Source organism: Pecten maximus, chromosome 2 (genome assembly GCF_902652985.1).
Source record: "Pecten maximus chromosome 2, xPecMax1.1, whole genome shotgun sequence".
In the NCBI taxonomy this organism is placed as follows: Eukaryota; Metazoa; Mollusca; class Bivalvia; order Pectinida; family Pectinidae; genus Pecten; species Pecten maximus.
The window spans coordinates 42,640,608-42,668,466 of NC_047016.1; the positions used below are offsets into that span (position 1 = coordinate 42,640,608).

General features: G+C 35.9%; 1 protein-coding gene and 1 long non-coding RNA gene across 2 annotated transcripts; both read right to left on the bottom strand.

The window, feature by feature from the left end:
- Positions 1-306: 306 nt before the first annotated feature.
- On the bottom strand, positions 307-27,513 carry LOC117322148 (serine/threonine-protein phosphatase 1 regulatory subunit 10-like). The gene is made up of 21 exons (XM_033876915.1): positions 27,097-27,513; positions 22,197-22,326; positions 14,434-14,531; positions 14,136-14,222; positions 13,171-13,355; positions 11,453-11,542; positions 10,545-10,913; positions 10,165-10,258; positions 9,507-9,667; positions 8,765-8,952; positions 8,381-8,528; positions 7,125-7,310; positions 6,650-6,717; positions 5,973-6,026; positions 5,225-5,355; positions 4,512-4,587; positions 3,704-3,910; positions 2,549-2,618; positions 1,871-2,020; positions 1,484-1,759; positions 307-1,360 (listed from the first exon to the last, which is right to left on the bottom strand). Exons 2-21 carry the CDS (start codon positions 22,197-22,199, stop codon positions 1,266-1,268), a joined length of 2,736 nt encoding a protein of 911 aa, XP_033732806.1. The 5' UTR covers positions 22,200-22,326; positions 27,097-27,513; the 3' UTR covers positions 307-1,265.
- On the bottom strand, positions 18,525-21,722 carry LOC117322149. Its single transcript, XR_004531466.1, has 2 exons — positions 21,663-21,722; positions 18,525-21,467 (listed from the first exon to the last, which is right to left on the bottom strand). It is a non-coding gene; the product is annotated as an uncharacterized LOC117322149 (long non-coding RNA).
- Positions 27,514-27,859: the final 346 nt, after the last annotated feature.

Sequence of the window (27,859 nt, forward strand, 5' to 3'; positions counted from 1 at the left end):
CATGAAAAGACTTGCAAATGAATTTTAAACTTATAGGCCTCTTGTACTCTTTCCCATGTACCCCCTGGCCAAATATCAGTACTTGGTTGCTTATAGTTTTCTAGAAGAAGTTGACAGATGGACGGAAGAACAGACAACTGACACCCACTCCTGCACCATATATACCATAAGCTAACTAGCACTCTGTGCCATGTGAGCTAAAAATGCTGTCCAGTCAGTGTTGCCTTAACTGTACATCAGCTTATGTTATGCCTATTGTTTGTTCTTCAATTATTCTAAACATTTATATTAATAATAAATACTCTCTGCATTCCTGAGATATTTATTTGGCTTGTACATGAAAAAAATTAAAACATTTTTTTCTTCACACCTTAACTACTGCTTCATGACAATTGTGTCCTTCTTTCGCCAAACCATCCTGATTTTTAGACCTAAGGCACATCTGCTATTAATCCAGTAGTTGAGGAAAAGTTATATTTCACAGTAATGTATATGTTTTGAATAAGTCAACACATTACCAGGAAAGGTTCATTTTGGCAGTTTCAGTGTATATGCACCGCTGAGTTCATGCTTAATACAAGAATTCTCACTCCTTCTTTAGCACTGTCAGTTCAACTTCAGTCAAAATCTGCATCTTGTGCAGTAATTACAAACAGGCATCACATGACTGCTGATCTAATGTCCACATATATATCTCTTATCACATCTGTATATATCATATCAAATTCCCAGCAACCACGCTGTCCATCTTCAGTTATCACAAGGATTCCTGACAGGTAGATCCACATATATATCTCTGCAGAGGCAGTCATTCAGTAATTAGGAATCTCCAAATCCCTGGCAGGCAGTCATCCATGGCAGACACTCGTTCAATAATTGGAAATCTCCACACAACCCAAGCAGGCACTTGTTCAATAATTAGAAATCTCCACACATTCCTGGCAAGCATTTGTCCTTTGTAGGCAGTCATCCCTTATAGGCACTCATTCAGTAATTGGAAATTTCCACACATATCCCTATCAGGCATTTGTTCAGTAATTGGAAATTTCCACACATCCGTATCAGCCATTCGTTCAATAATTGGAAACCTCCATACATCCCTGGAAGGGTCTCATTCTCCATACATCCCTGGATCCGGAAGGGTCTCGTTCTCCATACATCCCTGGACCCTGACAGGCTCTTGTTCAGTAATTGGAAATCTACATACAACCTTTGGCAGGCAGTTATAATTGGAAGAATAAGGTTCACACTAAGATCCCCTGCGGCTATACTGGAGGACCAGGATGTAAGAACATACATGTAGCTCCCCTCCGACATCCTCCTGCAGCATAGTGGCGGCAGACTGGCAAATCTGGTCGACCTGTTAACACACAAATCATTTTGATATATGTAGCTTCTTCATCAATCATTTAGCAAATTTTCATATTTTTGAAAGTTATTTTTTAAGTATAAAATTTTCAGAAGTTAATTATAATTAATATACCTCCTCTCATGCGGCCTGGCCCTCCTCTCATGCCCCTTCCTCTAGGGCCACCCCTTGGTCCCATATATCCTGGAGGTGGTACATCAGTTCCACAAAATTCTGGTCCCATTGGCCCAAATTCTGGTCCTCCAGGTGGTGGCCCTGGCATCCTGCCACCTCTCATTGGAATGCCTGGTCGGCCACGGCCCCTCATACCCGGACGGGGGCCACCAACCATATTCTCACCCCAGTCATCATGATCCCCAGGGCCTAAATGTGGCCCACCCATGCCTGGTCCTGAAACACAGACCAAATGTTGAAATCAGCACCATGTCAGATTTTGGCACAGAAATTCAAAATAAAATCACAACTATATTTAAAAGTAGTCTATGTAGATCTTAAGCTTACCTGGAGGTGGAAATCTGGGGGCTCCTGGGGGTCCTCCCATACCCATGGGGAAGCCTGGTGGGGCATTTCCAAGTAGACCTAATCTTGGTGGCATTCCACTCATGGACATCCCTCCAGAGATCCCCATACCCAGGGTCTCGGGCATCACACCTACAACACAACTTAACTAGGTCAAAGGACAGCTACTTTCATGTGAGTTAGTTTTTAACAGTTAGCAATTTTTTTTTTAGTCTCAATAACAAGAATTTGCATTTGGTTATACTGAAAATATCAATTCACAAATACTGGTCTAAAAAAATATTGTCTTTTCTGTGTACAGGACATCCCAGAGAGACCTTGGCACCAACCATTGAATGATCTTTACTGATTCGATGTAAGACTGATAACAAGGAGCACCTACATATAAAATCTAAGAACTTTCCGTAATTAAGAAACAGTAATACCAACAATACTAAACTTCAACTGTCGGCAATTTTGTTTTCTGAACAGACTCAAAATCAAATGGGCAAAACTAGAGAAGAGATACAAAAGGCCCATGGAGCCTGCATCGCTCACCTGGACATCTAAGTGATTATGTCAAATCACTGTAATTTGAATTACAAATATTTCAATTTAATATCCCCTGCAAGTATGTTTCACAGAGGATGTAGATAATTTAGACATGCCCACACTACTCACTTGGGTTGTTGAGGACAGTCTTTAGCTGCTCCAATGCTGCTTCAGCCTTAGAAGGATCCTTGGTTTCACCCTGCAATTATAATGAAGAGTGTTAGTGTAACTACTGGTAAATGAAGTCAGAAGATAGGTTTATCATACATGTTTTAGAACCTTACTGATATGGAGGTCAGAAGATAGGTTTATCATACATGTTTTAGAACCTTACCGATATGGAGGTCAGAAGATAGGTTTATCATACATGTTTTATAACCTTACCGATATGGAGGTCAGAAGATAGGTTTATCATACATGTTTTATAACCTTACCGATATGGAGGTCAGAAGATAGGTTTATCATACATGTTTTATAACCTTACCGATATGGAGGTCAGAAGATAGGTTTATCATACATGTTTTATAACCTTACCGATATGGAGGTCAGAAGATAGGTTTATCATACATGTTTTATAACCTTACCGATATGGAGGTCAGAAGATAGGTTTATCATACATGTTTTATAACCTTACCGATATGGAGGTCAGAAGATAGGTTTATCATACATGTTTTATAACCTTACCGATATGGAGGTCAGAAGATAGGTTTATCATACATGTTTTATAACCTTACCGATATGGAGGTCAGAAGATAGGTTTATCATACATGTTTTATAACCTTACCGATATGGAGGTCAGAAGATAGGTTTATCATACATGTTTTATAACCTTACCGATATGGAGGTCAGAAGATAGGTTTATCATACATGTTTTATAACCTTACCGATATGGAGGTCAGAAGATAGGTTTATCATACATGTTTTAGAACCTTACTGATATGGAGGTCAGAAGATAGGTTTATCATACATGTTTTATAACCTTACCGATATGGAGGTCAGAAGATAGGTTTATCATACATGTTTTATAACCTTACCGATATGGAGGTCAGAAGATAGGTTTATCATACATGTTTTATAACCTTACCGATATGGAGGTCAGAAGATAGGTTTATCATACATGTTTTATAACCTAACCGATATGGAGGTCAGAAGATAGGTTTATCATACATGTTTTATAACCTTACCGATATGGAGGTCAGAAGATAGTTTTATCATACATGTTTTATAACCTTACCGATATGGAGGTCAGAAGATAGTTTTATCATACATGTTTTATAACCTTACCGATATGGATGTCAGAAGATTCTGGACATTAGCCAACACTGGATTGTTAGGGTCCATCGGTGTTTGTGCGTTGGCAGCCTGTTGGTGGAAGTTGGCCAGCATATTTGCCACATCTGGAGGCAGCTGGAATGGAGCCTGACCCTCTGGGACAGCTTTCTGGCCAGGGTTGTCATAATTATAAATAAACTCTTCACCTCCCGATGTCTCCTGATTAACACAAAACACAAAAACCTTTACATGTGTTTACATACATGACATACATGGTATCCAGGGTATTAACCCAAGAATGCTACAGACCCAATATCATGTTTCTGGACCTATCAGTCATTGAGAAGTTGCTTAATAATTCAGAAGGATCCACAAAGATATTTTAAACTGTATCAAGAGACCCAATGGGCCTGCATTGCTTGCCTAATATTCTCTTCTTTCATGATTCTCTGTCTTTCTTTTAATCAAAACAGCTTGATTTTAGACCTATCAGTTAATCAGAAGTCTATCATGTACAAATTTGACCTCTATGAATACAGTTCAAGGCCATTCCCTTCTACAAGTTTTGCTGTTCACCATCCCAGGAATCTACAAGCCAGATATCATGATTGTTTTAACGTTTTAAAAATTTGACCCCACTGACCTTACATTTAGGTATAGGTAATTTTTCTCTCTCTTGATCTGGGGCTTTCATTTTATTAATGAGACGAGCTAAGAAAAATTAAGGTAATTTTTCATAGCTTATAATATTACTTATAATTGTTGGCCATCTTGTAAACATAGAAATATTTGGTCAGAATTATGATAAGACGTTTCTTACATCTTCGAGTGGAATGAACTTGGGATCAGAAGGCTCCACTGACTCTACATCTGGTTCACTTGGTCCATCAGGGAGCCTGTAAAAAGGAACATGATGATTCTTATAACATATAATTACTGGGACAGCAGCAAGACATTAAGCGAGTCCAGTATCCAACATTGTATCCAGATTATGTATGGTGCCTACAGAGAATAACATCTCCTGATATTTGGAATAGTGAACATTTACATTGTGTATAAAATAACCAACACATGAGTATGTCGCAACAAATCTACCAATCGTCTGGAGTGAAAAGCTACCGATCGCCTGGAGTAAAAATCTGCGGATCATCTATATTACTACCAGTCAAAGCAATCTTAGGACTACTTTGCCTTAACATTGATTAGAAAGCTGTGAGTAATGTTAGGCTATACCATTCAAAAACAAACACAGAAACATTGGCTGCTATGTATATCTTGTTGGCCAAAGTGGGGAAAAACACATCCATCTAACTGATCATTACAATAGGTGATCAATCAATTAATTAGTTAAGTCCCTTGATGTACATACACATGTCATTCCTGTGTAGTTTCTTTGAAATAGGTTCACAAGTACAGTTAGTTGTCTGGATGGATGGAAGGACAGACAGACAGACAGACAGGGGCCAGTATATATATATGCTAAATTGACTTTGGGGGTTGGGGAGAGATAGGTATACAGTAGGCAAAACTCACATCTCCTTGTTGAAGAAAAGTGCTTGTAAGACCACACCTTCCCTCTCCTTCTGTACATCTTTCTCCACACTCTGGGAACCTCTCTCAGTAGGAGGTGGGGGGAGACCAGATATCAGGAAAGGCATCCTCCACTGAAACACAAAAGTTGTCACCATCCTTATTAACACTTACTTTTTATCCTCTTTTTCTATGATTGTGATTGGCTAGATTTAGTCACCTGACTCACAATGTGGCAGGAGCTTGAAGGAAGCAAATACGTAAAAACCAGGGATCATGAGTTGTAAAACTAAAGAAAGGTTTGCTGTCATTAAGTCACAGAGAAGCTGGTGAAAACTTCTGAATGGTTAACTTTCATAACACTTGTTTTTATTTATATACTGTAATATGTATTTGGTTGTAAACAAGAAAAAAAAAAACATAACCCGCTGTGGTGGAGTGGTGTAAGCTGCGGGTATATCTGGCAATTAGGCACCGAAGATAAAGAGTTTGAGGCCTGGTCAGGGCACAAGTCACAAACTTAGCCATTACCCTGGCTAAATAAACATAAGACAGGTGATGAAATGTTGCTTTTCCACAGCCTTAACCAGCTATTACCTCGGATAATTGGTGTTTCGTCTTTTCCATACATAACCATATAGGAGACAAACTCCTTTATATATGTTAGCGAAGTTCTTTACTGAATAAACCATCTGTGATCGACACTAGATATCTGCTTCAATAGCAATGAGATAAAAGGTAAAATACTTACAGGAATAGCTTCCTGCATGTTGTCATTTGTAAATCTTTTGGCCGATTCAGCAACCTTTGAAAGAGAAACATTGATATAAGCGAAAGATCAAGCATTGAATGATCAGAATTGGTTCAATGTAATACTGTTTTTTCTCTACTTTTCTCTTCATTCCTTTGATGACAAGAAAATCTTCATATGAAATACACCATTTGTATATAAAACACATTATTTGTTCACCTTTGCCTGATAATGCTCCTGATTAAATTTCATCAAAATCTATTATAATGCTCCAGATTAAATTTCATCAAATTCTATTAAGTCATTCAGGACTATTAGCAATTTAAAGGATATACAATTACTTTCCCAAAGGGAGCTACCCCTTCATTTTCTTTGCCTTATAATATTCAACACTAAAATCCATTCAGTTATTCAGGAGAAGAAGAGATTTAAAGATTAATCTCTTATTTCCCCTAATGGGCCCTGCCACTCTGGCCCCAAGGGGAACAGTCAACATTTATGCAATATGTATACTTTTCCCTATGGATGCTTCTGACAAAAATTGATTAAAATATAGTCAGTTGTTCAAAACAAGTAGCAATTTAAACGAAAAGTTGTCAGATAAAAGACGTTGCACCATGTCATGACCTTTGAACAAGATGAGCTAAAAAACAATTGTACAGCAATAAACTACTCACCCTTCTGTCCATCATCATCTCATGCTTCTTAAGATCATCAAAATTCTCCTTTGGTTTGTTGACATTTTCTGTAGAGGCAAATAAAGAAAACTTCTAAGAAACAGTTATAATGTAAAACATTCATTTCTGGTATGTAACTGTGGTGATGCCTGTTTATTCCATATAAGAATTATGCATGATTATGTCTCGCCTGTCCTGCTTTGTCAGTATATTATGTTTTAAGCCAACTCCAAAATTCACTAAAATTTCAGTATTTTTTCTAAAAGAGATCCCAGAGAGATCTTGGTGCCTACCAGGGAACCTACATATTATGAAGTTGCAGAAAAATCCTTCCAGTACTATTCAATGAATAGCCATAACACGGGTTGTTTATGGACAGACCACGGACCAAAGACTACAGACAAACAGCAACTTGAAGAGCCCATCATCTGACTTTGGTGGGCTGAATTGAAATTTATTCAGAAAAATTTCTTACCTCTTTCTGTTTCATCCATTTCAAAATAATGATATTGGTGAAGTTTGCTTTCTTCTGCCCACGATACTTTCAGTCTCTTCTTCTTCTTTTTGGTTGTGGTCTCGGTTGATTGTAAACTCGCTCCAAAATCATCCACTGCATTCTCTGTATTTTCCTTATTTTCAGTCTCTGTTTCAGTATTGGATTCTGAGTTTTAATTACAAAACGCCATTTTAAAATCATGTAAGCAATAACAAGAGGTCCAAATTCAAATCTCAAAACCTCTTTACTACAACAAATGCATGGTACACATGATTATATGAAGACTTTATAATACAGAAATAAATATTAAAGTTTATCCTCTTTTCACTCCATCACATCCCGATTAGAGTGATTAGGTCTTATGTGAAACTGTGACTGTGTTTTCAAAATGATGCCAAATCTTGGGAAAGGGGAAAGTGAGGGGTGCATATGGACAGAATAAAAGATGAAAGAATTAACAAGTGCCCAGCTGAAATTATGTGTTATGGCTGCTGGCTAGATAGCATTTGTCAACTTAAAATACAGACTCAGTTTTATTCATGTGTATTTAGAACTAGAATCACATGAACTGCTAGAGCTGAGATACTGGTATCAAAATATAGGACTGTGTTAGTGTCTGGTTACTGAGATATCTACCGATATCAGAGTAGACTGAGATATCTACCGATATCAGAGTAGACTGAGATATCTACTGATATCAGAGTAGAGGACCGTGTTAGTGTCTGGTTACTGAGATATCTACCGATATCAGAGTAGACTGAGATATCTACTGATATCAGAGTAGAGGACCGTGTTAGTGTCTGGTTACTGAGATATCTACTGGTATTAAAATATAGGACTGTGTTAGTGTCTGGTTACTGAGATATCTACCGATATCAGAGTAGACTGAGATATCTACTGATATCAGAGTAGAGGACCGTGTTAGTGTCTGGTTACTGAGATATCTACCGATATCAGAGTAGACTGAGATATCTACTGATATCAGAGTAGAGGACCGTGTTAGTGTCTGGTTACTGAGATATCTACTGATATCAGAGTAGAGGACCGTGTTAGTGTCTGGTTACTGAGATATCTACTGGTATTAAAATATAGGACTGTGTTAGTGTCTGGTTACTGAGATATCTACCTATATCAGAGTCGACTTAGATATCTACCGATATCAGAGTAGACTGAGATATCTATCGATATCGGAGTAGAGGAATGTTTCTAATTATTTGATATTAAGTTACACTTGCCTTTATCATCAGTTTCCATATTACTGTCGGCATTTTCTTTAGTTTCTGTGGTGTCCATCTTTTCTGTGGGGGATGGACTTCTTATTTCTGTTGGGCTGGTACCATTTACAGCATTGGTTTCACTTGTTTCTAATGTTTCTTTGTAAAACTGTAAAGAATCAACCAAGTCATTTCAGAAAAAATCTTTTTATAGTCAGGATTATAAAATCAAAGAAAATCATTCAAATCCAACAATAGTATCCTTAATTTAGAACATTACAAAAAAACAACAAACAAACAAACAAAAAAAAACAAAAAAAATCTTGCCAAAAGAAATTTCATAAAGTTACGACAGCTTAAAACTTGGTAAATCTAAATCTGTCTACAGTATCGAGAAGTACTTACTGAGGGTACAGAAGGAAGAGTAGACTTGAGAGCCGTGGTGGGGGATACAGGTGATGGAGGTGTGGTGGGTATGCCTGGGATAGTTTTAGTGGGCGTGGTTCCATTCACCCCAGGGCGTGGCTTCCTCTTGATCCTCCCTATTGGTCTAATGATGTCATTTATAAAACTATTGTCTTCATGCATCTCAGCTGTAATAAACAAACAATCTGATGTAAAAATAGATTATTATACAGGACTTTTCAAAATATTCAGTCCAGGTGCAAATATATACTGTATATAGATGATCTCAAATGAGTGGCTATGTCATATGGAATTGATTAAAGATGGGTTTTTTTGTTTCAATTTTATTTCATGAGCCTTGAGGCGAGTGGCATAGAAAAGAATGGAACAAGTCTGATATAGTTCATAAGGCATGATCACTGACACATGTGCAAGATAACTCATATCTAGTAGAATGTATCAGCATAAACTTTCAAATTAATTTCTATATAAGAGTATATCTATATATAAGTATATGTATCTATTACAGTGACAATCATGTGACGTCATATACCAATTTTGATGTCCCAGCTGTATTACATGGTAGAACAGGCCAGTTATCTAAATATCTAGACTACTAAAACATCATGCTGGCCAATTACTCATACAATGTTATGGTAAAGAATATCACATACTTTGCTTTTAAATAAGTTAGCATAGAAGTTATGCAGCAAATGTTTACATAACACTATGATAAACTTACATTTAATTGGTTTCTGGAAAGGGAATTTGATCTGATTATGTATGTCTCCTGGTGACACTATCGTTGGAGATTTATCCGTCGGAGAGCTGGATGGGACCGGTGTCGTTAAATGTAGACGAGATTTCTTCCATGGTGGTTCTTCTTTTATCTTTTGGTCAGGTCTGGCAGAAAAGTGTATCAAAATTAGTTTTAATACCTCAATTATCAATAATAACAAAAGGCCTAAGGGGCCTGCATCACTCAACTTGATATTTTAGCGACTATTGGAAAACTCCTTTTGTACCTCTTCCCCCAAATTTATGACTAGCTAGTGGCAATGTTAAGTGCTTGCCTCTATTTCCTGTATTGGCCCCTGCCCTGAAGGTTCAAGACAGGCTGGAGTCACCATAATCTATGCAAAAGTTTTCCCCTTCCCCAAAGGATACTTTGACCAAATTTGTTCAAAATCCATCTAGGTGTTCATGATTAGTAGTGATTCAAAGGACTTTACCCTATAGCTCTCACCCTCCATCCTCAGAGTGGCTATTTATGTAAATTTCCTAAAAACTCAATATATTTCTTCATCATGACTAGTAGCGATTCCTTGGGCCAGATGATCTTAACCTTATAAAATAACTACATACATATTTCTTTTAGAGACTATATAAAGTTGGCTTACCCCGGTCTTTTGATTGCAGGTTTACTGTCTGACGCTGTCTGTGTCAGTACTTTTTTCTTTGGTGCTACTACTGGCCCACTGTCCTCTATCACACCTGTAACAGTACAGAGTCACATACTTGACCAACTCCTAGTAAGTAGTCATTCTACTCTTAATCGATAGAAGGGTTATATTATATAGTGAAGACTTTCATTTTAACTTAGAACAGTCATCCGATTTTCATTGCCGTTTGCAATTTTGCTGAAAAAAAAAACAAAATATGTAATAGGAATTAACAAGATGCCCTTGTGCCTTTTCCCTCCAGTTTTGAAGAGCACTGGATCTGGACACATCTCAGTATAAAGAAAATTGTTGAATTTTCACAAACAATTGACACCTACCACTAGAACGCGGTTTGACATTTGGTCGTTTCACAGTAGAAGGCCTCTTCTGCTCAGGTGGTTTAACACTATCATCATTGCGTTTTAGTTTGATGTGTATTTTAAGTCCATTTCCTGGCGTGACCGTGCCAGTGGCAGTGTTTGTACTAAGATTGTCTACACTGACAGAGTCAGATTTTTCTTCCTTGTGTATGCTATTCTCGCCCTTCTCCTTACTATGGTGATGATGATGATGGTGAGATGATGACGACACATGTTTATGTTTATCTTTCTCCTTTTGTTTGTCCTTTTCATTGTCTTTTTTATCACTTTTGTCACTTTTGTCACTTTTTTCACTTTTTTCACTCTTCTTCTTTTTCCTTATTTTTTCTACAACAAAATGAACAGTATATAATTTTTCAGGAGACAAATACCCTGGATATTCATATTGGTAACAAACTTAAATTGTCAAAATTATGAAATATGAAATGTAAGAAAGATTCACTGAATATTTTCTAAAAAATAGTGGTAACAAGGATTGTTTACCGATGGAAAATGTACAGATAAGAAGGATTGCCGATGGCAATCTGCACAGATTTGATGATGGTCAACTAAAATGCTGGGTGAAATTAAGATTTCTGCTAGATTATGAAGGTTTTCAGAATGTTGACTGGAAAATATGACTCTGCCTTGGTCCATGTTGTCTGGGTACCGTTTTGGTCCACTGATCTAATAAGCTAATCGGTCCCCAGTCATTTTTTTGTTTTCAGAATGTTGTGTGAAAGCAGGTATGGTTATTCACATCTACTGTTATTTGTTCACAAGGATATCGTGAGCTATAGCACACCTCATTGATCATATTCATTTATTACATAGTAAAAATATCTCTGATATAGGAATGAAAACTCACTCCAGTATATCAAACCTACCATTTGACTCCACAGCCTCCTTGTTATTACTGTTTTCTCTGATTTTATTCATCCATTTCTCAACAATTTCTGAAGACAGGGACTTCAACACTGAAAAAATATTTATAAACAAATGTATAAGTGTTCAAATATAATATAGATATAAAATCATACATGCTAATTTGATGCTTTATATATATAATTCAACAAGAGTGCCAATGGAAAGGCTAAAAAAATGTGAGATGTAAATTTCCTGTAAAAATTATAGTGAAGTTAAGCCCATTCCAAGGGGAAACACAACACCTAGGGGCCAGGATACTTACCAATTTGATAAAGCATGTTAAAATCCTTCCATCCATGATAAGAATTTGATACTAGGCCTACCACATTTAGGGTCTTGGAAAAGATTTTTGAAATTTCAGTCAATCTACCCCTCAGGTATGGGGACCATACAATTTTGGTCGACCTTTGGCCCAGGAAGGTTTTGGAGAAGAAGTCAAAAATGTGAAGATTTATTAAGGACGGACGATCAACAGCAGATTGGAAAAGGTTAATGAGCTTCACTCGGGTAACCAGGTCACCTAATAATTTATCTTAATTAGGGATGCAACACGTTTTTTTGTTTAATTTTTTGCATGGTGTATATATACCGTATTTGACCTAATAAGGGCACCCCTACCTTTTTTCAAGGAAAGAAATCTTTGACTGAGTGTCAAAATGGTGTTCAAAAGTAATAATTATTGTGAAATATTTTGCTACTTTATGTGTTCTATTTTCTTCAGCAAATTAAGTAACTGGAACACAAGTTTTCGCCACATTTTGTCTATTCCTACACACACAGATAATATGTCAGTGCAAAGAGCACCCGAAAATAAACACACATACAAATAATAACTTACCCTCTTTATTTGAAGATAAAGTAAAAGACTTCATTCTTGTTGATAAATAACTTTTGTTCAGAACAGAAAGCTAAGTCAAAGAAAACGATGTCTGATATGATCTGGGAAATCACCTGTGTCTATAAATAGAACACAAAAGAGTTCCATTTGAACATAAATGGTGGAACACGCGTTCTCTGGTCTAAAGATCAGCCGGCATGGTTTACAAGTTTACAGGAATATTCAAGTGATCTTTAAGCTTAACATATGATAATGAATAGATATCTTCATCTGGAATATTTTTATGACTGAATATTTTACCGTTTCCACAGCCTTGGGTATTCTGCTATAAGGTATAGTCTGTTTCATAAAACTTCAGAATAACTAATCTTAATAAGGGCGCCCCCACTGTCAATTTACCGCACCCTTATTAGGTCAAATACGGTATATAGTAAAAGTGATCATTTGACCATCTGATCATCTAGTCCTTTGGGTGGAGCACGCAAACTAACTTCTATTTCCTTTACTGCTCCCCAATCCCTCTCGCTCCACGGGGGCTAAAGTCATCATTTATGCATAAGTTGTTTTCTATTCCTCAAAGGATGCTTCTGACCTTTGGGCAAAATCCAATGTTGTCCTTTATGACTAGCAGTGATTTAAAAAATCCATTCAGTTTTTCATGACAAGTAGCGATTTTTGGGAGAAGTTGACAGACGCCAGACATCAAGCTATGGCATAAGCCCATTGATCTTTCACGACTAAGTGACCTATAATGAGTAAAATCCAAATGTGAACACAGGACTCGGGGACCTTTTGAAGAAACAAGTTGTAATTTCTTATATTTACATTGTTACTACTTACTTTCATCCTCAGACTTGCGTAACTGTTTGATGGTCTTGGCAGCGCCATTCTTTTTGAGGAGGTCTACGGTGATTGGGAGCTGCTGGTACACCTTAAGCAACTCTACAAGGATGGGGGTGTTCTCTGTGTTTTTACTATCCTCCAACCACACGTTGAGAATGTCCCATCCTCCAACATCTATAAATCTACAAGTCAACAAATTCTCTTAGTAATCTTACAAGTCATTTTACTAATCATTCATATATTGCTTGCTGAGTCTTCTGTTTTCATTTTTAGTGAATCATTACCAAAACACATTTATTTCTTCAAAACCTACAACAGATTGTAGAGAATCAGGATGGTATAGATACCCTAGGTTTGACAACCTCAATCATAACTAGCCAGAAAGGCTGACTAAAATCTACACTGATTCCAACTCTGTCCTACACTGATTCCAACTCCTAACACTTGTTGATTAAGATTTTGGCACCTACCACTGAATGATCTTTATCAGTCCTATTAAAGACTGTATTTTTCTTTACTTTACCCTTTTTTTTTCTTTCTCTCAAGCATTTGGTAAAATGAAGAACTTACATATAAAGCCTAAGAAAGCTCTTAGAAAATTTTCTGAAATATATCAATAATAAATTTCAACTGTCAAAATCCAAGATGGCCACCAGTCAGTCCCAGACCCAATATGTGTGCACATCTCCATTGTATGCTGCTGCATGACTACATCAATGAAGTTTCAAAATGAAAACTGGAGTGGTTGTACTAACTGCCATAAATATAGGTGGACACAAAAAATAAGCCCTGTGCTGTAGGTGCTCCACTTGCGTGATGATGAAAACTATAGGACTTAAAGTATAGGAGGACTTTTCTGGAAAAATTACTCAGACAGATAGAAGGACTGTCAGGAGTATAAATAGTGGTTTCTAGAGAACACTATCCTGATATTTGTGAACAGAACTTAATCCATAACTTACTTCTCTAGGACATCTGGAGTCTCTGTGGTCCGTAGAATATTAATGTATACACATTTACTCGCTAGCTTGGTGACATCTCGCATTAAACTGAAAAACGAGAGCAAGTTTTATTACAAGATATTCATGAAAACTTTGCAAAGCAACCACATTAATGTACCAACTATTTACATTAAGATCAATTATTAAATTATATCTTTCACATTTGTTTTTTTAATTTCACCATATTTTTTTTTTAATTTCAGTTTTTTTTTTCCAAAATCAAATAATCTTAACTCCTATATCAAGCCAAAATACACACCTGCATATTCGGGTGGACTCGGTGGGTCCCTTTATTGCCCCATTTTGTGTCAACAAGGAGCTAAGTGCCTTCAGTAGTTGGTGTGGGTCAATAGGAGGCTGGAACACAAAGAAAAGCGGGTTACAAGAGACTAAAAATTTATCCTAATTTATTAACACAAATTCCAAGTTAAGTAATTCTCATCTCAACACCTCTAAACACTATGAACAACTGCTTTTCTTAGTTTTTTCTCTCATAATATTGATCACACACATACTAAGGAATGATATTCTATAAGGATAATTACGCATAGCAACTGTATTATACTGATCACACAAACCGCCTGTATAATACTCGTCACACAAACCACCTACATTATACTCATCGCACAAACCGCCTGTATAATACTCGTCACACAAACCACCTACATTATACTCATCGCACAAACCGCCTGTATCATACTCCTCACACAAACTACCTGTATAAAACTCGTCACAACCAAACCACCTGTATAATACTCGTCACAACCAAACCACCTGCATTATACTCATCAAAAGAAATCACCTGTATTATACTCATAACACAAACCATCTACATTATACTCATCTCACAATCCATCTGGATCATCTTCATCAAGCAGAGCCCATCTATACTATGTGTCTGATGTACTGTAGGTGAGTATAATGTGACAAGTGTAGTGTAGTTGTTTATGTGTGATGAGTATAATGAGTATAATGGTTTGTGGGTTTACAGTATAAGATGGTTTGTGCCTGATGAGTATAAAGTAGATGGTTTGTGTTACGAGTAAAATGCAGGTGATTTGTGTGCGAGGAGTATAATACAGGTGATTTGTGTGTGATGAGTATAATACAGGTGATTTGTGTGTGATGAGTATAATACAGGTGATTTGTGTGTGATGAGTATAATACAGGTGGTTTGTGCTAGGAGTATAATAAAGGTGGTTTGTGTGATGAGTATAATACAGGTGGTTTGTGTGTGATGAGTATATTGCAGGTGATTTGTGTGTGATGAGTATAATACAGGTGATTTGTGTGTGATGAGTATAATACAGATGATTTGTGTGTGATGAGTATAATACAGATGATTTGTGTGTGAGGAGTATAATAAAGGTGGTTTGTGTGATGAGTATAATACAGGTGGTTTGTGTGAGGAGTATAATACAGGTGGTTTGTGTGTGATGAGTATAATGTAGGTGGTTTGTGTGTGACGAGTATAATGCAGGTGGTTTGTGTGACGAGTATAAGGCAGGTGGTTTGTGTGATAAGAAAAAGTTCATTTGTGTGTGATGAGTATAATGCAGGTGGTTTGTGACGAGTATAATACAGGTGGTTTGTGCGAGGAGTATAATAAAGGTGGTTTGTGTGAGGAGTATAATACAGGTGATTTGTATGTGATGAGTATAATACAGGTGATTTGTGTGTGATGAGTATAATACAGGTGGTTTGTATGCGACGAGTATAATATAGGTAGTTTGTGTGCGATGAGTATATTGCAGGTGATTTGTATGTGATGAGTATAATACAGGTGATTTGTGTGTGACGAGTATAATACAGGTGGTTTGTGTGATGAGTATAATACAGGTGGTTTGTATGCGACGAGTATAATATAGGTAGTTTGTGTGTGATGAGCTTGAGATTATATAAGTTATGTTACAAACAGAATCTTACACTCATGACCATGTATATGGAATTTATTAAAAACATTCAATAATTTGCTCATGACATAAAATTATTGAAGTTTAAAATATTCCATACGATACACACTCATTTAAAATCCTCTATTATACATATTGGTAGCCACAGCCCTCCAATGCAGCAAATACCATCATCTTTACTGTGTTTTATTGCTAATGAATATCTATTTCAGGAATTTTCATTAGAAACTGGTAATACAAAAGAATTTTGTTTGATGTACTATTAAGAATTTTCAACCATACAATCCAAATTTCTGAAATTGTTAAATATTCAAACAATTTAGTCCCTTCACCCCCTTGCCATGCAAAAAACTTCATCTTCACAAATAAACATTTTTTTTATTAAATAAACACCGAATCTGTGACGGACTTTTCATCAGAGAATTTACAAGAGCATACCAGACTTTGATAAACAACTTAACATTTTTAGTAAAATATTACTGGTTTGTATAACAAAATTTCCAACATTTTGGTATATTATAACCATCTATAATATTGCCTGTTGCAGTGAGTCAATGTACAACATAACACCCACATACAGAAAAAACTTTTTTATTTCAGCTACTACAAAGCGATCTACATTCCACATTATGTGCTACCATGCCATACTGCTATACATTATTAATTTCACAACAATTGTAAAACAGGTTTTATCAACTTATCTTACTGTGGGAATAAACTGGATTACCTAACAAAAACTCATGTGGTAGGGTAGGCGCCCCTGTATGTTTTCATATCCAATCTGGGAATCGAACCACGGCCCCTACTTGTTAGCACTGTGCCACCCAACCACCCTTTCCCTCATATATCAAGTGCATGATCTCCTTCCCTGCATGAAGTCCTATAAATCCCTTTATAACACAGAAAACAACCAGACCTATCATGCTAATGGAAATATGTTCAGTAACATTTTTATGCTCATTAGTAATTTTGTTCAACATTAATTATTCAAAAACCAAGAACTTTTTCCTTTGTTCCTATGGGTCTATATAATGCCCTCATACCATTCACTATTCCTTTCTATATCAGTTAAAAACAAACTTTCCCAAGCACTTATATATATAATGCCACCAATTATTTATATCTATATATATATACAATGCTACCAAATCCCCATGTTTTTTATACATTGGTTTCTTACAAATAGGAAACAAGAATTTTATCTATTGTCCTTTTTGCACGGTTAGAATCTTAACAACTTTCTTCTTTCTAATGTTTCCCTTCTATATATGTAATGATATATGAAATGCCCCCCCCCCCCCCCCCCCCCCCCCCCCCCACCCCAATTACACTCTGTATAGTGCCACCATTACTTTATACGAAAACATTGATCCTAGTTATCTATGGAATTCCTAATCCTCTATAAAATGATTTACCAATCCCCATATCATTAATATAAAATGCCATCCTCTCCATATACTATATTCTATATATAAATATGTTACACTCCCTTTATGCTTCAGCTAAATTGCTACATGCAAGATGTCACAGGACCTGTCCTGCTAAATATATTGATTGCCTACATCATGTAAATGGAACTGCCTACCTGACTCTGCCTATATATGCTAGGTTTCGTTTACGTATAGAGAGATCTATATATATAGAGCAATGACTTTTGTTTTTTATTTAAGTTCCAGTCCTCTTGTTTTATATATAATACTGTCCTTCCCTTTTGTTAACATCTTTACTCCCCTTCCAATATTCAATATCACCTCTCTCCCTTTATGGAAAGTCATCATTCCTTCCTTTCAGAACCTCTTGCCATCAATCCTGTTTAATTATAATCACCCCCCCCCCCCCCCCCCCCCCTTCATGCTGAATTAATTATTTATAGTGCCAACTCCATACTGTGCATTAATTACGTAATTTTTCTTTTCTTTATTGAACATCACATTTTCTATACTATGAAATTCACCTCTCACTTTATATTTACCCAATGTTATCCCTTACCTATATCGAGTTGCCTCCCCCTTGTTATTTACTTATTTTCTTTTTCCCTATATCAAGTGTTACTTCCCTCCTTCATCACGAAATAAAATATCAATCCTATACTTTAATATGAAGGTATTCTATTAATTGATAATGTGGCACACAAGCTTGTAATCTTTTTATATTCAAGAAAATGTATTCTACAACATTGGGTTTTTATGAATTGTCTATTGTTATAACAAGCACCCCACCCCTATCAATATATACATATATGCTACATTAATAAATTAATAACAGTATTTCATATGATCATATTAGTACACTGCCCTTCAATTTCCTTCTGTAATCTATACCACCCACTTCCACCCAGCTGTGTATGTTAGAATGCCATATACATTTTCCAGTATCACCTCATCATTTTGGTATCTCCCCCCCCCCCCCCCCCCCCCCCCCCCCTTCCTCGATAGCCTTTTTTTTTTTTTTAACATATTGTTGCAGTAATCGTAACTGCTATATACTATATATAGCACGACACTTTCATTTGGTTTCCCCTTATGCGTTTACTTTCAGTTACACGTTTCCTTGAATATGCCCCCACTTCACCCCCTTCCAATCTACATAAAATACTAGTAATAAAATCCTAGTTTTGTACATGTAGCACGATTCCCTGTATGATTCAAAACCTACTGTTGGGTCACGTGTCCATAAATATATCCTCGAGAAATTCTGTATTGCAAGTTGTATTCAAGTTTTGTAGCACTTCTGCATTAGCAGTTTCCTATTTTTTTTTTTTTTTTTGTATATTTTTATAGTGTTCTAAAAATACATTTTTGTTGTGAAATGTGGTATTATTTGCCGTGTAGGAGTCTTTTCTTTTAGCACAAAACAAGCTCTTGCAAAGATCTTTAAACTATGATGGTTAGTGTGTCGAGAGTTGTAGCAAGTGGCAGGATAGGTATTTAGAAGCAGAAGGAAGAGCAACATAAGGTAAATTTAATGTATACAGCACATTTTTGTAGCAGCAGTGTTTTCAGACTTTGCATCAAGATTAAAATATGTTCCATAAACAGAAATGTTTGAAAATCCCAGGGAGAGGGCATGGCAATCTCCAACTCAGCTAAGCCCAATTTCCTGTGATTTTCTGATTATCTGTCCCTGGACCACATCCTTTTTTCTGCCACACTTTCAACATAAGCAATGCTTTGTGCAGATATTTTCAGCAGAAAGCCTTTCCTCACATACTTCACTGGTTGATCTGGTTGTTGCTAGGGAAGAGATAATTACCTAAAACAGGGTAGACCCGAGGCTTTGGAGATGTAGATGGATCAAGAAGATTGATGTTTATTACGGATTGAATCTGTTTACTTGTGAGTGAGAAAAATAATCAAATATGGCTCTGTTCTGTGGACAGAGATATCTAAACCCTCATATTAGAGTGTGACTGGCCAGCAATCTGCAAGCTTCATGCTGATAAGCCAAACTCTTACACTCCAGTTGAGATATCCATGTCCATGTAACAGAACCAACCAAATGGGAAGACAGCAAAATAACACTTCTACTACACTAATCAGAAAATGGTTAGAAGTGTTAGAAAGATATGGCAAAGGGAAAAATTGGGGATAGAGGGAAGGAAGAGAGTTAATTCAGTAATGGAGGTTAACTTAGGGCAAAGTAAATGGGATGGGGCTGGGGTGAGGAATCAAGAACGAAAAATGTCCTCGATATAGGCATGCAACAGTAAAAGATGGTGAGTAGAAAACTTATCTAGTGTAGGATTAGTAGAGGATGATCGGGGACAGAATTTGTACAAAGGGTACAGAGAAGGAAGGCATTAAGTATCAGTAGAGCTATACAATGGGAAAGTGACTTAATATGTAAAGGTGACAAGCAAGGGAGAGTCCCATATGGTAAGATAAGTCAGAAGATACTGAATAAAAGTGGTGCAAGCAGGGGAGGAGAGGTTCATAGTAAATAGAGCTTCAACTGCCTCAGACATTTGTGTAACTGTTCCGTTTCTCAATCAAAACTAATTTATTAGCATTCATAATTCCATAAAATGATATTATAATACCACTGGCAATTCAAAACATATTGCTATGGTGTTAAAAGTGTAGGTCAGTACGCTCATTACATCAGCAACCTTGACACAACTGCTGGTTTTATCTCCATCTTCGTATTTACATTATGGAGTCAACAGCAGAGAAGTACTTCCTGCATCTTCAACTAAGGAATTTTTTTTCTTTCATCTCCAAATGATTTACAGTTGCACTTGCACTGTCTGGTCCTGGCTACTCAAGAAGAATCCATTCATGAAATACTCATGCATCAGGGATCAGAAATTGGCAACTGGAAACTACATGTTTCAAAGTCTTTCCATTCTACCTGCCACCTGTCAGAGTGGCGCAATAGTTAGGACACGATTGCCAGTGACCATCCAGCTCTTTAACATCAATGTACATAGTCACTGCTGCAAATCATTACAGGTTGGCAGCTTTACGGTCACACTTTGTCCTCACTAATGAATGTGGGAACGGACAGGTTCATCTGCTGTGGTAGGACAATAACTTCCAAGTGTGTTATATGGACATCATTGGGCTTTTGGTTGGTTGGTTAGTTACAGTTTGTTTTCGTCTCCTTTCACAGCTGTATCTCTGTTCAGGCTCTTACCAGCTTAAGACAGTGACTTCAGTCCTTACTGATACTCTCTACTCTCTTCCCGCCTCGTAAGGTCACATTAATCTCAATACTCATACAACTATATACCCCCTTCCAACCTCACGAGTCATGAAAGTGACGTCAATATCCTCATCCCACCTCATTGGTGACCTCAATCCTCAAACATCATCTATACACTCTTCCAACCTCATGAGTGACCTTAATCCTCAAACACCATCTATACTCTCTTCCCACCTCATGGCAGTGACCTTAATCCTCAAACACCACCGATATTCTCTTCCCACCTCATGAGTGACCTCAATCCTCAAACACCACCTATACTCTCTTCCAACCTCATAATAGTGACCTCAATCCTCAAACACTACCTATACTCTCTTCCCACCTCATGGCAGTGACCTCAATCCTCAAACAACACCTATACTCTCTTCCCACCTCATGAGTGACCTCAATCCTCAAACACCACCTATACTCTCTTCCAACCTCATAATAGTGACCTCAATCCTCAAACACTACCTATACTCTCTTCCCACCTCATGAGTGACCTTAATCCTCAAACAACACCTATACTCTCTTCCCACCTCATGAGTGACCTCAATCCTCAAACACCACCTATACTCTCTTCCCACCTCATGAGTGACCTCAATCCTCAAACACCACCTATACTCTCTTCCCACATCATGAGTGACCTCAATCCTCAAACACCACCGATATTCTCTTCCCACCTCATAGCAGTGACCTCAACCTCAAACACCACCTATACTCTCTTCCCACGTCATGAGTGACCTCAATCCTCCAACACCACCTATACTCTCTTCCAACCTCATAATAGTGACCTCAATCCTCAAACACCACCTATACTCTCTTCCAACCTCATAATAGTGACCTCAATCCTCCAACACCACCTATACTCTCTTCCCACATCATGAGTGACCTCAATCCTCAAACACCACCTATACTCTCTTCCCACCTCATGGCAGTGGCTTCAAAGGTAATAGTGGAGGTATTGTCGTACTTATCAAATAAAGTTAATTACACGTAAGGTGTAATAGGATTTTTTGAACAGGTAAACATTAGATTAGATCAACTGTTGTTAATAAAATTTTAATAAGCATTATGCTGTGTTACTCAATTCTCTTTCATAACCATTAATTAACCTTTCCATATAGTACATTGCTGCATATATATAAGCGCTTGCTTTAAATGCCCATCTTATTTTTTGATATCAGTAAAATTTAATTTTTCAAGTAGCAAATTATTTCAGCATAGATGTTGCTGTTACTATAAACTACACATGTATTTATGGAATGATTTTGCGACCAGTGTACCAGTGGGCTGGGGAAATGTGCCTGTGTCATGTCAATTTAGTATTTACCTACGTTCATCTTTATTTTCACACAAAGTAACAAATATACTTTCTAAAAGTCTTGTATTTCATATGCATTCAAGTTTATCTTTAAGTTATTACCATTGTCAAGTTTTAAAGATATCATCCGTAATCTGGTTATCTTGGAAGTGTAAACGATGTGATATCTGGCCAAACCCCCAAGGTTCAGATTCAACAACATACAATGGCTCGCTTTTCTTATAGGCACAATCTGAAAAGAGATGAAACAGAAAACATATGTCAGTCAAAAGGATGTACCAATTTATCTTAATATCTAATTAAACTTATTGCCATCACCTATATACTAAACATTCAGGCTAAGGTGCTCCAAAAAATCACTTTTCAACATTGGGAGGGGTGTGGGGGTGTGGGATGGGGTGGTGGTGTTATTATCAATACCTTAGAAAAGTCTTAGCAAAGAAAAGAATAAACAAGCAAAGTTGACAAAGAATACTAGCAATCTGCAACACAATTCATTTTTTACATTTTCATTTTTTTGGGGGGGGGGGGGGGGGGGGAGGGGGCATCTTCAATGTTGAAAAGACTTTTTTTGGTGAATGTATTACTGTGATTTGTACTACATGCATTCTAATCAGCTAAAAATTAGACCCAGATATTGAGGCAAGCATTCACAATTTGCTTGAATCCCCCTTAATCAATATTTCTTGAATTCTGACCCAACTGGGAATTTATAATGTACTATACAGATGCAGAATATTGTAAAAATATGTGCATCAATTTGCATTCAAATTTGATGTCTCTGCCACTGTATGGAAGTAATTTTAATGCACATGCCACCATCATTGAGGTAATTCTGACTTAAGTTGGTGCCACATGGTAGACAGCATTATCTCTATACATTGACACTGTGAAAGGTACTTACGATACTGTAAACACTAAAACAGTGATCATGTTATGGCAACACTTTTCACTATTAAAACATTTGGCTAAGTTATGTTTGTACGATTGTTATGATGTATGTCTATTGTTTTCTGCTAAAATTTATTTACTGCAAGCTTCCCACTCCTCACAATTGAAAAGTGTGGGTAATAAATCACTTGCTACCACAGTCCACTGCACACATCATCCACATACATGGCCGATCAAGCATGATCAACACAGCAATGAAAGAGGCTGGACATGCATGCAGTGGACTGTGAAAGAAGGGGAGATAATCAACAAGTTAGCTATGATGAAGTCAATTATATACAGTGTACAGGATATAATTTTAATCACACCTTTATAACAATGCAATTATAATTTCTTGGTAATGACTCAGTTTTACACAGTTGACAGAATAATGGATTATGAGTCGCTTCCTTATATTGTATGCCCGCGACTCCCCAAATGACAAATTGTAAATTGAAATATACTATTCCTTCAACAGACGGGAATTAAAATGGTTTCAGTATACTGTACCTTTACCACACTGAAAATGTAGCCATTTCTATTTCTATCTTATCAACCTCTATACCTTCTGAACAGAAATTCAACTTATTTCCCATATTTTGTTCTAATTATTTCATGTTGAAAAAATTTTGTGGCCAGTCTGATTAGATCAATCTTTTAATATACCATGATCAGTTAAACAATGTCAGTTTTCAGGACTGACAGTCCGATAGATTATACAGGTTTTAACCTCCATATGTTAAGAGTAAACAATTACAAACAACTGCAGAATGAACATCATCATCAGGATTAAACAGGTTAAACTGTACATTGGATGAACTTACCGTGTGTATAGCCAATATCAAACACTTAATGATGAACATATATTACATAATTACACTTTATAGTAAAGATTTGCCACTGCTTGTCTTGGTTTAAACCATTTTTTTTTTTTAAATTCATAACTTAACTTCCATGGCTGTTCAGGAACACCATGTGGAGGTCCCAGCCAGAGAAGGAGCTACATTACAACATTACACTCTGAACTTGGTATCCATAGGCAATATTTTTGCCCTTGGGTGTTAACATATCATGGATCAATCTCTCAGAAATGTAGTTTCAACACAAACTGTAATGTTAAATATGTACCTTTTAAAGACTTGATAAACACTTAATAGTGTACCTTTTTAACTTGTTATAAACATTTGTTGAATACACAACTTTATAATACTTCATAAACACTTGTTAACATATAACTTCACTTCTTAAAATTTGATACACATTCATTAAATACAACTTTTTAAGACTTTGTCTTTAAACACTGGGAATTCATGTTCAATTATAGAATTGGCAAGAATCGGGACTGAACATTAACTCTCGAGAGGCGCAGTGATTATATACAGTAATGAACCAGTTAAAGAAAATTAAAACTATAATGATGAAAAATTAAAGTTTAAAAGCTTTTGAAAGCATAATATATCACATACTATCAAAGTGGTTGGATTACTTCCTGAAAGTTATATTTCTGTTAAACACAAAAATATTTCAGTGTAAAATTGATTCCTTATCAAATCTTGTATCTTACTTTATTAGCAAATGCATCCAAGGGAGAGAACTGTTATATGTGCCTGGTTCTATCTGGAAGAGACATGGAATATCCAATACAAGCTCCATACGATCAATACAGAAAATTTAAATGCGAGAGATTATGGCATTGGGAATCATTTGGAAAATCATAATCAATTATCAGTAATTAAAAATCATTTGAATTACAAATAAAATGAATTATGAAATTTATTCATCAATGGAACATTCTAATGTGATGTTCTGTTTTCTCTTTGTTGCAGTACAATCATCTACCTAAATATGTAACAAATCACACTATCTGGTATCATCAAAACACTAATAAATCGATGGACAAACTCTCAACATACTGATGTCCTCATGTTTTATGCCCATACGATTTAGCCCAGGGCGTATAATGCAATCTAATTAAAATCTAATATTCAACTTAACTAAAATTTAATGAACATTCATCTTAACTGTACCCGGTAATTAGATTATGTTCATCCTTCGCTGAAATATAGCTATATAGGTTAACATTTTTTTAATCTTCATATTGAAAGAAAAACAGCGCTTCAATGCAAAATTTCTAGTATATATGTCAATTTCAGGTCTCTTATGTGGTAAAACAAGAAAATTTAGGACTTTCAATACAGGTTTAAAGTTTTTTTAAGGCATCCTGTTGATTATTGCATTGTTGCAATAATGCTGATTTCATGCATTTAATTTTTGGTGCAATACTGAGGTTAGGAATTCAGATTTTAAAATTTGATTTTATTGTTGATATGAATATATACAACAGACTGAGTAGTGTAGCTACCATATATGTTTTTATGGCAAATCATCTTCTATTTAAAAAAAAAAATGAGTCAAGAAAAAAAAGAGAGATAGAGGTCTTATATTATAACAAAGCATCCATATGATGTCTAGCTACGCCACTGACATAAATTTACTATTTATGAAATCTGTGTTGGTGATCAATAATATCCATCACCTATTTATCAACATTACAATGAAAATCAGACTAGTACTGTTGATCAAAATATAAGAAACAAGTCTCAATGTAAATCTCTTGTGTATTATATACATGATATATTAATAAGACATTTATAAACCAAAACATTGAAAATTCATAATCATCATTTATCAAACTTAAGTATTTGAGTACCGTATATGCCATGATGTCATCATATATATAGTGTTGCAATAATGACATCATTATTTTCAAAGTATTTATTTCAAGTAAAACCCAATTAAAATGAAGTGAAATAAAATTCATTATATCTATACCCAATATGTAGAATATTTTTTGTACAATCCTTCATACCTTACCTAGTACTAGCCAAACTTAAAATATCCTGTCATACTTAATAAGCTTGACATGTGTATATAGGATCGATATTAACAAGCATTTCCATAATGAGAAGAAACACGTCATCACAACATTAAAATCTATAAATCTGAAGACTGTCAAGATTTCAACAAATCATGTGGTACATATGTATTATTATGAGTTATTGTGGCATTTTACATTATATGTCTTGACTAACTAATTGATGATTTCTATAATTTCTCATGGTTTGACTTAATTTACAAGTCATCTAGACCTTAAATGGGATTAAATTCAAACAATTTTATAGATGAATTTAACATGCACTACACTATAACATTTCAGAACAAAAGAAGATACATAACTACATTTCATTTAATGTTTTTTGTTCATTTGTGGAATATGTGTTTAATTTAATTTTACACTGCAGAATCTACATAGATAACAGCACAATGAAGACTATGAGCATGAAAATCCAATACTTTGTTATCAACAGTTAAAATAACATTTAAAACCTAAGAAGAAATTGAAATTTGATAACAAAAACCCTCTATCCATTTGATCCAGATTGCATAGGATTTGATCTTATCAGAAATAGAACTTAGAAGAACTGGAATAATGAATGGTAACATTATTGTTTAACACATGGGTGGGGAAAAACATAAAGAAATCGCCAAATTGCTGTGCATTTATATATTTCAGACAACGTGTAAGCATGTTATGTAGTTGTTATAGTCTAGGCTTATTGAGCACGACAGAGTCATAGCCGAACCGTTAAAGACACGTTGTTGAAACGTCCTTGACCCCCAAACAACATGCGGCGGCCATTTTGTACGATTCCATATCAAAACTTACGAAAACATGACACATCACAGATTACATGACAGTTGTATTACGGACTAAAATATATATCTACGTCCGTTGTTGGATATATATGGTATATTATAAAACGAAACTGGTGACGTTAAAATTAACAAAAGTATGTTAGTTTTTGACCGTAATCTACTGAACTCCCCGTTTCTTGAACCAAGACAAGACTTATGGCAAATCTTATACTATACCTGTGTCCATTTCTGCTGGAAATATAAATTTCACTTCAATGATTGATAGACAGAGGAAAATCACATTTATAAAAACTACCACCTTATAAGTAAATCACTTGGTGGTGAAACTTATTTATATCAAGTCCAGCGCACTTACGCTTTAATTTTTGCGAGTCCAGTATCCTGCGTGTGGCTTTATGATAGCCTGTAACATTCTATTCTGTATTCTCATATTGTGGAATTATCACGTTCCACAATTTATGAAATATTTTATCCTAAATTATAAGTAATTTGGTGTTTAGGTAGCAGTGTAGTCAGCGACTCCGGGTTTGTCGAGAGCATGGCAGGTAGCAAAGCCCCATCTAAATGACTCCTTGTGTCCTCTAAACACTTTCAATCGTTATGATATAGAATATTTTATATAATTTTAAAAGAAATTATTCTTTTTATGACTAAATCTTTTAACTACAATGTCTCCATTGCTATGTAAACGCGGAGCTACTCCTATGTATCGGCAAAAGGATGGGCGTCTTTGTTGCGCAGAAGGCCTAATTTATCGGTTGTGCGATCCCTGGGAATGGGGGCATAAACGGGGTCGGATGTCACACGAAAAGTTCATATGACAGCAATTGTTACTTAAAATGATACGCAAAGAAGCTATAGCATTATCTAAACGTATTGAAATCCATAAACAAGTGACATAATAACAGTTTGGTCCTGATTGTTTAAAATATTGTGATCAATACACGAATTATTGTCGGAATCGACACAAAAAGCTCTTTTGTATTCACAATTCACCGTTGCATGCCTACGTATGTCTTGAACCCAAAATCATATAAAAAATAACTGCAAAAATGATGATTCAAATTGCACTGCCTGCAAGGAATGGCTAAATATAAAGTAAAAACACTATATGATAA